Below are 12,488 nucleotides of genomic sequence, written 5' to 3' on the forward strand. Positions count from 1 at the left end.
CGGGGCCGGGCTGCGCTGGGCTCCCTCCCCGCAGCCTCTTCCCCCAAACACAGGGCTCCGAAAGGTGTGCTCCGGGTTTATTATTAACAAACACAGGAAGAGTCCACGTGCGGCAATAAATTATTTTCACAGGTTCCGGCGTTATTATTATTATTATTATTATTATTATTTTTCCTTTCCGAAAAGGTGCTGGTGGAATAAAACTATTGCATATCTTAAAAAAAAAAAAAAATCAGGATAAATTATATAAATTATACATTCAGAACAGACGATTCTACCTCATTGTGGCTACTCCGTAATAAATAGATAAATAAAGTTGATTGCCCATAAGAGTCTGAATCTTAATTTACAGCGGAGGTCTCCACGTACAGCATGTACAGGGCGGGGGAGGGGGGGCGCGCAGCCCACCCTCACGCCACGAAGTCGAAGGGGGGCTCGTTCTCGATGTCGTTGAGGGAGGCTTTGTTGGGCACCTTCCGCGGGTCCTCGGGGGTCCACACTTTGGCTGTCCGGATGATGTTTTGTTCCTTGAGCTGCTTTTCGTCAGTCCACGACAGCGAGTGGCCGGCCAGCGGGGGGAGGCCGTAGTCGGGGTCGCTCGGGGAGGGGGATCCTGGTGGGCAGGAGGGTTGAGGTATTTTTTTTAGGGGGGGGAGGAGAGAGACAGAGGGTTATTGCCGGGGCCGCCCCGCCGCGCAGGTGAGCGCCGCATTCCTGCGGAGCCGCGACGGGGCGGGCCGGGCCGGGAGGCCACTTACTTGTGCCGCGGTGGCAGATGATGATTTTCTTGGGCTGGCTGGGGCTCTCGCTGCCGGCGCTGCGCAGCGGCAGGTCGGACTGCACCAGCTCGCTGAGGAAGTTGATGTAGCCGATGGCCAGGCGCAGCGTGTCCACCTTGGAGAGCCGCTTCTCGTAGGGCAGCGTGGGGATGTGCGAGCGCAGCCCCTCGAAGGCGTCGTTGATGGACTGCATCCGCCGCCGCTCCCGCACGTTGGCCGCCTGCCGGAGCTGCTGCAGCTCCGCCTCGGAGCGCACCCGCCGCCGCCGCTTGGCCGAGCCCAGCGCCTGCAGCCGCCCCCCCGGCGACAGCAGCGCCGCGCCCGCCGCCCCGCAGCACTCGTAGGCGAAGCCGGGCGAGGCGGGCGACGGGGGGAAGGCGGCGGCGGCCGCCTCGCAGCAGTAGCCGCCGTCGGGGTCGCCGCCGTCGCGGTAGTACTCCTGCAGCTGGCGGCTCAGCAAGTCCACGTCGGGCTCCAGCAGCCCGTCGGCGCCCAGCGCCTCCCGCGGGGCGGGCTCGGGGAAGAAGTCCTCCTCGTCGAAGTAGGGGGGCGAGGAGAACGAGTCCAGCCCCCCGGGGAAGTGCTCCAGCAGCACCGTCTCCATGTGCCACGGGCCGGGTACGGTAAAGGAGCGGGGAGGTGGTTTGGGGGGGAGTGCAGCCCCGACGGGGCGCGCCTCCGACGGCTCCCGACGGACCGCGAGCGGCGGAGGACAGAGCGGAGACGTTGGCAGCGGCCGGGGGGCGGGGGGGGCCCTGTCCCCTCTCCCCTCCCCTGCCCTCCCTCCCCTCCCCTCCCCTCCCCGCCCCTCCCCTCCCCTCCCGGCCGGGCCCGGTGCCGCCGCTCTCCGGGGAGGAGGCCGGAGCCGGCTGGCGCGGCGGGGCCGGCACGCGAGGGGCCTTATAGCGACATCCCCGGGCGCGTGCCAGTGACCGCCGCCGCCAGCCAATCAGCGCCGCACGGGGGAGACGCCCCCCCCCCTTGTCCCCTTGTCCCCTTGTCCCCCCCCCCCCCCTTCCTTCCCCTCCCGTCCCTCCCCGTCGGGGCTGGCGGCGCAGGGGACGCGGGGACCCGTCGGGGCTGCCCGCGGGAGAGGGGAGGCGACTTCGGGAGCCCCGAGGGGGCGGGCGGAGAGGGGGGACCCTGATGTAACCCCCCCGCAACAACGCGGGTCCCGCAGCCCCGGGGCTGAGCGGGAGTGCGGGAGCCCCGACGGCGCCTCCCGCACATCGAGGGGGCGGCTCCGGGGCGCCCCGCGGGCCCCCACCGGGAGCCCCGGGCACCGAGCGGCTCCCGAATAAATCCCCCCGGCTCCCCCAGCCCCGCCGCGGGCGTTTTTGCTTTTTTTTTTTTTCCCCACCCCCGCTCCGATCGCCCCCTCGGATCTCGGAGCTCGCTCGGTTAATAATTCCCCGAGCGACTCTCACTGATGAAAGCGGTACAAATTCTCACCGGGGTGAAATGGATTACCCGGCAGATTAGGGGAGGATTATCTCCGGCATTAGCGCCGCGATATTCCGCCCGGCAAAGCCTGTCGAGGTTGATGGAAAGCGACTTCCCAGCGCTCTACCAGCGCGGGCAGAGATCAAACCCCGAAGGGAAAGGCACCCCGCTCTATCAGCAGAGCAAGACAGGGCCAGGTCCACAAAAAATAATAAATGACCCGACTTCAAAGCGCCTGACAGCACCGTGATAACGCCGGGGAAAACGTGTGAGTCACAGAGGGGGGGAACAAAGAGCTTTGCACGGCGACTTCTTGGAAAGCCCTGCCGCCCGACGGGCAGCACTTACAAACCGGGCCGGGAAGGAGGAAACCTCCCCGAGAAACCGGGGCATCCCCCGAGACAGGGGCAGGGAAGGGGGCAGCCTCCGTGCTCGCCTGGAGGCAGCCTCGACCCCGCGGGAGACGCCCGGCACCGTGCCCCGACGGGGCGCACCCGGGCTCCGGAGCCCCCGGGACAAAGCTCCGGGGGATTTCCTGCCCACGCCGCTGGCGCCGGGCCCTCTGCCACGCGGCCCCGGGGGTGGCGAGCCTTTGGGTCGGTCTTTCAGCTGAAGAAGCGCTCCAGGTCGTTGAGCAAAGCACTTCGAGTGGCCCCTGTCACCGCACACTCCTGCGCTGATTCACATCTGGCAGCACGCTCCGTGCCCTGCTGCACGTCACGCAGCCCGGCACCCGGAGCGGGGGCAATCCCCAGAAACAGGATTTTTTTCCCCCCTTTTTTCCGTTTTTCCCCTGCCTCCAGCCTTCTCCCAGCGCTCTGTCCTGCCGGGACATTTCTCCTAGACGCTTTGCGTGGTGGTGAAGCATCTTCCCGACATCCCAGCCCGGCGGCTGCGGGAGGGGATGGGGAAGGAGGAGAACAGCAGCATCTCCGCAGGTGGCCGGGGTGACCCTGCCACGCTGGGCACTGACTGTCGTCGCCTCGTGGTCGTGGCAGGACACACGGGGGACATGAAACGTAGGTGGGGTGCTGGGGAGACCTTATAGGGACGCTCCGTCGGGAAAAAAGGGCATTTTGGGGGGCGTTGTGGGTGCCCCAAAGCCACTCCGGGGCCCTCGGGGCGAGCAGAGGGATATTTTGGAAACCCGATGAGCTGCCCTCATTGAGAGCACCTGAATCCAGCACTCACGGGCTGCCAGGGAAAAGGATTTCGGGGACTATCGCTGGAAGCAAACTGCTGGGGACTCCCCACACCACCCAGACCCACAGCGGTGCCCTGGAGGCGTTAGGGGACGCGTGGTGCTGCTGCCTCCTCTTCCTCGCCGGGACTCCTGCATGTGCAGGGCTGGGTGAGGCGGCGAAACCCCTGTCCCTGGGGGCTCGGCTCGGGGACAGCAGCAGCCGGGGCCGCGCCGAGCTGAGCCGTGCCCGCGGGGCGCTGCGGGGGCAGCTCCGTGCAGCAAGGACCCAGCCGCATCCCCGGCGAGCAGCCTGACGCGGGGACCTCTCCCCTCGGGTTGCCCAAGGCTTTACGAGAAGGAAACTTGCGAAAAGCAGGAGGGAGCGGCAGCAGCAGCACAGCCCCGGCAGGGCCGATGCACCTGTGCAAGCACCGCCGGTGTGGCTAACGCCGCGTCCCCGCCGTCGCCCACCGTCGGGGCGGCAGCGAGGCTGCCCGGCACCGCCCTGCGGCAAAGAAATTGTTCGACGGGCGCCCAGCACGCCGGTATTTCTATTCCCCGGGTGCAGGAAGGGGCGAGGGGGTTCCCCAAGGGCCACGTTTGCTCCCCTCCAAAAGGCGAGGAGCACAAGGGGAGCCCACCCGGCAGCCTCCCCGGCGGGGCTGGCCAAGTTACCAGGAGGTCTTGGGACAAGGGACAGGGAGAAGGGCCTTGGAGGAGGGAAGCAGCACCGCTCGCCCTCGCTGCCTCTCGCTGGAGGCTCCCCGAGGATGCTGTGCACTCCCCGAGACCCCTTTCAGCTTCAACTTCAGCCCCCGGTTGTGTGCCCACCGTGGATCTGCTTTGGGCACCGTTTTGTCCCCAGGGGCTGGGAGACCTGTCCCGACTGCGGGTACCCGTTGTGGAACCACAGGTGGAATGGGGCGAGCAGCAGCAAAGCCCAAAGGGCAGCAGAACCACAAGTGTCGGGGGCCAGGTCCATGGCCCTTTCGGTCCAGAGCCTCCTGAAGCACTTCCAAACCCATTTGGTTTGGGTATAACCCAGGAAAACGAACCCTCTTAGAGCTAAGGTAAGGCCCCAGATGTCCTGGTAAGGCCACGGGGACACAATGGGGCAAATACAGAGTATGACTTTTTTTTCTTTTTTTTTTCGCTGGATTATGAAACGCACTGGCTCCTATTGTGATTCTTTGGGCTCTTTCGGAGGTACACTTTTTGGTGCAGAAGGGAAGCAGGAGTCTTTTAAAAGACTAACCCAAAGCTGCCCCGACACCTGTACGAATGCCATTTTGGCAGGAAAGGAGAACGAACACAAAGCAGTCCCTGATTTCAAACGGCACTCGGGCTAATTGAAAACACAGCATCTCCTCCCTCCCGTTTCCCGTTAAAACAGCCATTTACCGCATTTCACCCCCGGGGGGGCTGCCTGCCTTTTTTTTTACACCCCCCCAACGCACCGAGGGGGAGGCGAGCGGCCCCACGGCCACCAGCGCAGCCCCCCCCCCCCGTCCACGCGTGGCCGCCGGCCCCGGGAGGGCGCAGAGGCTCCCGAGCCCTCCGCCGGTGCCTTGCCAAGAGATGAGGGCTGCGGGGAGCCCGCCCCGTCCCCCTCCACCACGGGAGGGCCATAAATAAGGCGGGGACGAGGCGCTCCCCCCTCGGCGCCGCTCGTGGGGCGAGCGCTGCGCCGTGGGGAGGAGAGGAGGCACCTGCAGCCGGGGTCGGGCTCCCCTCGGCGCTGGTACCTGGGCGCCTGGCTGGTAATGCAGCGTAAAGAGCCTCCTTTCAGGCTCTTTCAAGGCGAGATCGCGGAGGTCAGCGAGCCTACAAACCCCCCTCTGTCGGCCGCACGGCCCGGGGTGCCAGCGCGGCAAGCTGGAGAGCAGGCGCAGCCCATGGGAATCCCAACACTTGTGCCGGCGGCGGGCGGCGGGCGGGGGGCGGAGGGAGGGCTCCCCCGGCCCGCCTTTCTCCCCCGCTCCCCCGCCCCGAGGAGCCGCTGAATGTAACAAATGAGCTGCAATCGATCTGCGGGCACGGGGGAAAATCAAATTATATGGTGCGGCCGGCGAGGTGCGGCCGGGCGGCTCGCTCCCCGCCGGCTGCCGCTGCTCCGCTCCAGCATCCCCCGGCTTTCCTCCTCTCCATCCTCCATCCTTCCACCTCTCCATCCTTCATCCTTCCTCCTCCCCATCCCCTGCCCTCCTCCTCTCCAACCCCTCAGCGCTGCCCACCCTTGCCCTGCTCCCCCTGGGTTGCCTCCGGGACCACCTGCCCGTGCCCGGGGGTGTCTCCCGGGGCTCCCCGAGTCCCCAGGAACCCATCTCAGCCCCCCCGGAGCCTCCCGGCCCCGCCGTCGGTGCGAGCACCCCCTCCCCGTCGGGCAGCCGGGGGCGCCGCGCCCGCCGCCGCCTGGGAGGGCAGCACCTGCCGGGGCGGCGAGAGGAGGGGGTTTGGCAGCGAGCTCGTACCTGAGCCCCTTTTTTTTTTATTATTATTTTCTGTCCCCAGACGTGCCCGAGCAGGGCCCGAGCAGCCCGTTCTGCTTGGGAAAAAAAAAAACCTCGGCCGAGCCCGGCGTTTGTCTGCGGCAAAGCTGCCGTCCATGGGAATCTCGCCACTTGTGCCGCCCGCAGCCGGGAGGGGGCTGTGCTGCCTTTACAAAAAGAGACACAATTAAGCAAAATGCTCAATGAACATTATAAATGATGTGCAATCGCCTCGCAGATTGCTTAGCAAATCAGATTATATGGTTGCCCACGGATGATTTCCATGCGCTTTAAAACGCAAACAGGTACTTTCTGATTTTGTTTTCTGTCATCCCCCCCCCCCTTTTTTTTACCAAAAAAAAAAAAAAAAAAAAAAAAAAGTGCTTTAAACGTTGCGGAGAAATGCCACACGCTGAAAGGCGGCTGTGTGAATATTCACGTTCTCCTTTGTTCGCCCCTGGATTTCACAATAGCCTGGGGAGGGCACGTCCACTGCGCTCTTGTAAATTTACCAACCCCTGACTAAAACCGCCAGGCACCTGCTTGGCAGAGCACAAAGCTGCCCTACGTTTCCACCAACAATTTACTGTTTCGTCGGCTTCTAAATCGGCCTGACAACAGAGGGGCGCAACTCTCGCTTCATTTACAGCAGGGGGGGCGGCCGAGCTCGGGGACATTTCGGGAAGGAGCCCCGCGCACGGCGGCGCTCCGAGGGGGAAAAGGGTCCCTGCGGCAGACCCTGGCCGCACTGCCCTCTCCTCTCCTCTCCTTCCCTCTCCTGCTGCAGGATCCCCCAGCCGAGGACCTGCACAGGCCGGCCGCCGTGCCTGCAGGAGGGTTTGCTGACAACAAAGCAAAGCAGGTGACGACGGAAAATGCGAAGCGGGTGAGCAGGGGAAGCGCTGGCTCCGCGCTGTAACGTGTCCCGCAGCGGGCAGCCAGGCTCCACGGAATCAGCTGGAAGGAGGCACGGTGGCTGGGCTTCACTTTTCTTATTCCTGACGATTTCTCCAGGCTGAGCCCTGTCCCAGCGGATGACAGCACATTTTTCCATTCCTGTAAACAACCGCTGTCTGTTCCACAAGTATATCAAGCACTAAATTAAATAGAATTAAGTTTTTCCTCTCACCGCTCCTCTTTGTGGGCCAGAGACTCTTTATGTTCTCTAATTTCCTCCCTCGCTTATGATCATTTGTTCTTGTGCAAGCGTGGGGTCCCATTAAGAAACCCATACTCGGCACCCACAGGATGTCCCTTAGGTTTATTTACAGTTTCCATGTTCCTTCCTGGCTCTCATCTTGACAAGGTAAGAAAATCATACTCAGTACTAGACAGATTTAAATCACCTTTCCCTGACCTTTTCTAAGATCTTCTGGGACAACCAGATCTGTAGTTTTACGCATTTGTCCATGAGAGCCCTCACAGCCCCTTGGAGAATGCCATCAGCCTTTCTGCCAACAACCCTCGTGTACCACGAGGGTAATATTTACTCTTGCCATGGCCATGTTCCTTCAGTGGCTTATAGCCACTTGGTCATTAACTACTGCCCCAAGGTCTTTTTTTTCTTCTCTATCTGGCAAGGACTACAGACACCGCAGCCCTCGTACATGTTCTTATCACACGCCCAGGGTGCATGACCTCAGTACTGGATTTACTTTCTTCTTTGTCATCCTGCTACTCGCAGCCGTAGACTTCCTCCTGATGATTTTTTCAGGACTCCTCAGCGCTGAGATGCCCTTCCTGCTCTGTGACTTCGTCAGACGTTGTTAGCAGATTCCTTCTTCTGTTCTGAAAGTGTTCAAGAAAATTTTCCATTGGCTCCATACGAACAAAGAGGTGACTACCCTGGGACGTGGCATGGGTCCATCCAGTCCCCTCACCTCTCTGTGACTGTGGCAAGAGCTCAGGGAATTCTTTTGCAGAGACTGCTTCTGTGTGACTAAGAGCTCTTAACAGATCTCTTTCTCTTCTGGGAATTTGTCTAATGGCTGTTAGAACTTAAGCAGCATGTAGTTTTACTAAAATTATTAGGTACTGCTCAGTAGAGCAGTTTTGAATGGCTGATTCCTGTTTTGGAAGCAGGTACCTGCACAAGAGGTGCAGGTAGAGCCTAAAAAGGCCTAAAAGCACCTGAGGGGTTCCCATTCCTCCAGATTCTCTCATCAGCTAGTGTGGCACCCCACCAGTGTGGCTCCTGAGGAAGCGTCCTACACAGGTGATGATTTGTTGAATAGTCTTGGCTGTAACAAGACATGGAAACTATCCTGATGACTTTTAGCTACGAAGACCTGCCTTGGTCATTGAGTTCAAAGAAAGGATTGCCAGGGGAGATCCCTCTGTCTCCACTTCTAGGTGCAGTGAGGTTCTTCTCCAGCTCAGAGGTAGGTGCCTTCAAACCCCTGGCTCCTTGCTGAGCCCGCTGGCTCTCTCTTGCATTCTTTGTTGATCACCTGCCTCTCACCATCCCGGGAGCCTTGGGGCTGGGTGCCCAGCACCTACAATTCAGGCATTGCAAAACCACATCTCTGCATCCATTTAGCCCTGAGGCCTTTATCATTGTGGCCAATTATTAACCAAGCCAGGGACATGAAAAACATCTACATGAGGAGATGCTGCATTTTCTTTGGAAGTTGTCCACACATTAATTGTGCTGTTTACCTCGCCTGGCACCTCTTCTCCTCTGCCCACCTTCTGGTAGGCAAGGGAGAACATTGTTCACCCCTCTCTTGAAGCACCTTTCTCATCATGAAGATTGCTATCGTGTCACCTCACAATGATCTCTTTCTGAGACGAAGCAAGCTCCCTTCCCTTCAGAGTGTATTTTTTAAACATCTTAACAGTTTTTGCTGTTCTCTGCTGTTTTCCCCTAGCTTTTCTTCAAATGTCCAAACTGGACACTGTACTTAAGCTAAGCCTCAGCAGTGCCAAGTAGAGCAGAATAATTACCTCAGTGTTTTACCCAAGACGCTGCTGCTAATATATCCCCAAACAGCATTTGTTTTTCTGCATGAGTTTTATTTAGTTTTACCCACTGTGTGGCTCGCTACAGCCAGTCAAACCATCCCGGCAGTATTGCTGCCTTATCAGTTCTTCCCCATTTCACAACCCATGCATTTGGTCTGTCTTTTGTTTTAAAACTGCATTTCTTATTTGTCTTTATCACACTCAGGCTTATTGATTTCAGACAGGCTCTCCAATCTGTGAAGATCAATTCGAGTCCTGATCCTGTTCTCCAAATCAACCTTTCCCGGCCTGTCCCAGCCAGCGCTCCCAGGAGTTGCATTATGTGCTCCCTTTTCCAGCAATTTACTGTCAAAAACACTGGGGCCACAACAGATGCGTGCAGGACCCCACTTGGTATGTCCAGCTTTGACAGTGAACCACGGCTCAGTGCTCCCATATGATTCAAACAAGATGTGCTCATTCTAATCCCTATTTCATTTAGATCTCATTACATGATTTTGTTTATAAGAAGAGCGAGTCTTTTGACGCTAACAAAGTCAACACACATCACATCTACCCCTTTACACACTTGGCTAGTTAGTCCTTCAAATAAGGACACTGAATTAATTTGAAGTGATATGTTCTTGATTAATCCCTTTTGATATGTGCTACTGCCTTCTTATCGCTTATGTGCTTACAAATTGATTAATAATTGACTCTCATTATCATGGTTATGCTGATAGATTTACACTTCCCAGGATCCTCTTCTTTGCTCTTTTTTTGGGATTGTAAACACATGCTTCTGGCATCAATGTCCTGTGGGACCTCAAGCAAGTGACTTAGGGTGTGAGTCATTACTGCCTATAACTTCAGTCACTCAAAAGCTGGACACGAATTAGGAGACAGATTCAGGTCCTTACACACAGGAATATGACACACACAAGGTCCATCATCACGTTAAGTACTATACAGCATCCCAGACATTTCCCGAGGCTCACAGATAGGACACAGGACCCACCTGCACCTTTCTGGAAGCTCAGCTGGAGGCTGTGCATACCTGAGAAAATTAAAAATGGGATAGGGCATGTGTTAAAGTGACTGAATCCCTCAGTTGTTCATTAAGAATCAAGGAAAAAAATAATGGTTGTAACAAAACACCTTCAGTAGGGAACTTTCTTTAGCTGGAGTCATTTGGGCTTTGGAGGTGCCACTTCTTTTTCCTAGGTAATACAAGGAGCCAAAAGTTTTTAGCTTCAGGTTAGAGGTCTCATATTTAGCCAGATGCATGTTTTACAAGGCATTGTGACATTTAAAGGTTCAAATGCCCAGTAAAAGCTTTGTAGTATCTAAGTGCCTAGCTTGCAGACTGGCCCATGTTTATTCTCTGATTTTCAGTACTACTCAAGATGCACAGGGCAGAAAGTTAATTGCTGCAAAGCCTACTGAATTCTGGAGTACTTTCTTTACACACTTATCGCTCTCTAACAATTATCAAGAGAATCCGAACTGATTAAACCTTAGTTTGGGTGTTTCTGTTCATTGAGAAGAATCCAGATTTTTATAATTCAGCCCTATCTATTAAGTGCAGAAAAACAGACTTTTGACTCACAGGGTGTTGTGAAGTAATCACATGAAAGCTTACAAGGCACTCAGATCTACGGTAACACAACCACGTGTACCCAAGGCAGAAGGTTTTGATGTACCCGTTAGTACAGAATGCAAAACTGGAAACTCCCCTGTGCTGCCCACAGCCCCAAAATGTATTATGACTTTCCACGAGATCTACAGATAGATCACTGTTGTCCATGAATTAAGAGAACATAAAACATCAAATTGGATAACAACTGCCTCCTATTTGTTACTGAGATGCTCAAGATCTCTTCCAGACATCATGAGTCCCAAGGGTTCATGACCACCACAAACCCATGGGTTTGAGCTGCATGCATGCACTCATGCTCATCTCATGTGCAAGATCTCTATGACGAATTATAACTAAACAAACAAGTGTTTGTGCCTTTATCTGCAAGCTGTCCAAAATGTGCAGGAATAATTCCACTTCCAGTTACATATGGGCTATTTGATTTAATCCATGCCTCCATCGGCTTCCACATCAGTAGAGCCACAAGGAGTTATCATCTAACAGTTCAGATCCAAATGAGCTGCTGCAGTTTCCCACCCCAGCATGAGGACTGAACCCGAATTACCCTAGGCCACCTGTCCCTGCTCACCACTGCAATGTACAGTAGAGGGATTTAGCCCTTATTTGTAATCTTTTGTCTGCAGCGTTGTTGTTTGGGTGGGGCTGCACCTGTTCGTGGGGAGTGGGAATCCCTTAATTAACACTGTGGGGCTGGGCAGTGAGAGCTGGCCCTGTGCACTGGCACACAAAGGCTTAGGGGAATGCGTGTGAATCCGGTGCCCTCTTTATGCCATGCCAACATTCATTTCAAATCCTCTGCTGGCCTTTATGGCTCAGCTCCTGCATTCCCAGGACTTCTGCTTGGTATTTCCCACAATGGATTTTCCATTCTTTAGAAGGTAGAGATGCTGCCTCCCTATATTTTGGATTCTAGGGGTCTGCAATTGTTCAGGAATAGCTGTTGAAGGACAATAATAGATTTTAGGATGTACTTTTGGCTATGGCATCATCACCAGTTCTTCCCTGCAACCAAAAGCAAATTGAGTTCATACAGTGAGCATGTCTCCAGTGCTTTGAAGTGTCATGTTAGGAAATACAGCCTGAGCCATAAAGTTGATCCAGGTTATACATGCTACTGAATGCTCACAGATGATGCAGCCCCAATTTCTTCCCTCACTAATCCCAGCTACCTACTAAACCTCTCATCCATGTCACTTCATTTTGGTGACCCCTCATTCCCTCCTTCACCCGTCCTGGACTCCTCTCTGCCCTTGACACTCAACCTCCCAGTGCCCAGAGCTGCCACCTCCTTTTGCTAGCCATGCCATTCCCTCCTCTCTCTCCTTACTCAAGCTCTGCCTTTCTGCCTTTCCAGTCAAATGTTGTCGTCTACCACCAAAATGCCAGCAGATAAAATGCAGTGGCTGTGGGAAGTCTCCACCTTTTATCACCAGAGACTTCTGAAGATGGGAAAGCAGACTGCAAGTAAATTCATGCCTAGACCTTGCAGTCCTGGGCTGAACTGTGCCCTGTTAGAAGGAAACCATGGTGTACTTGGCTGGCAAACTCTAGCAAGCTTCTTTTACGTGTGAATAGAGACATACCCAAACCTCACAATGCACCCAGTTTATTCTAGCCATCATATTAAATGTAGTCTTTTTCCTGGTCAGCTCTCCACCTGCCACTTCTGGTGATTCCTTGGAAACTGAGGCTTTGTTTCTAAGGTGCAGAGCGGAAAGGAGCACGCCAATTTTCAAGTGGTCAGTAAACATCACACTTTATTTGGGAGAGGTTTAAAAGAGCCTTTAGCTTCATGTCCCTTCCTCAGGGGATAGAAGCCAGAGCTGCAGGCGGGTTTTCCAGATGAAGTCTGTGAAGCCCTGAGGATCTTCTCTTGTGCTAAAGGGACTGTATGAGCGGCAGGCTTGTGAGGCAGCTCAGCCACTTGCAAAACAGCTATTATATATTTAAAAAACCCACATTTTCCTGGCATTTTCAGCCCCCACCAGCCA

At 55.9% G+C, this 12,488-nt stretch overlaps 1 protein-coding gene across 1 annotated transcript; it reads right to left on the reverse strand.

Annotated features, from left to right (window-relative positions):
* Positions 1-379: 379 nt before the first annotated feature.
* On the reverse strand, positions 380-1,547 carry PTF1A (pancreas associated transcription factor 1a). The gene is made up of 2 exons (XM_082752517.1): positions 759-1,547; positions 380-613 (listed from the first exon to the last, which is right to left on the reverse strand). Exons 1-2 carry the CDS (start codon positions 1,381-1,383, stop codon positions 411-413), a joined length of 828 nt encoding a protein of 275 aa, XP_082608643.1. The 5' UTR covers positions 1,384-1,547; the 3' UTR covers positions 380-410.
* Positions 1,548-12,488: the final 10,941 nt, after the last annotated feature.

Source organism: Aythya marila (genome assembly GCF_965140915.1).
Source record: "Aythya marila genome assembly, chromosome: 2".
Lineage (NCBI taxonomy): Eukaryota > Metazoa > Chordata > Aves > Anseriformes > Anatidae > Aythya > Aythya marila.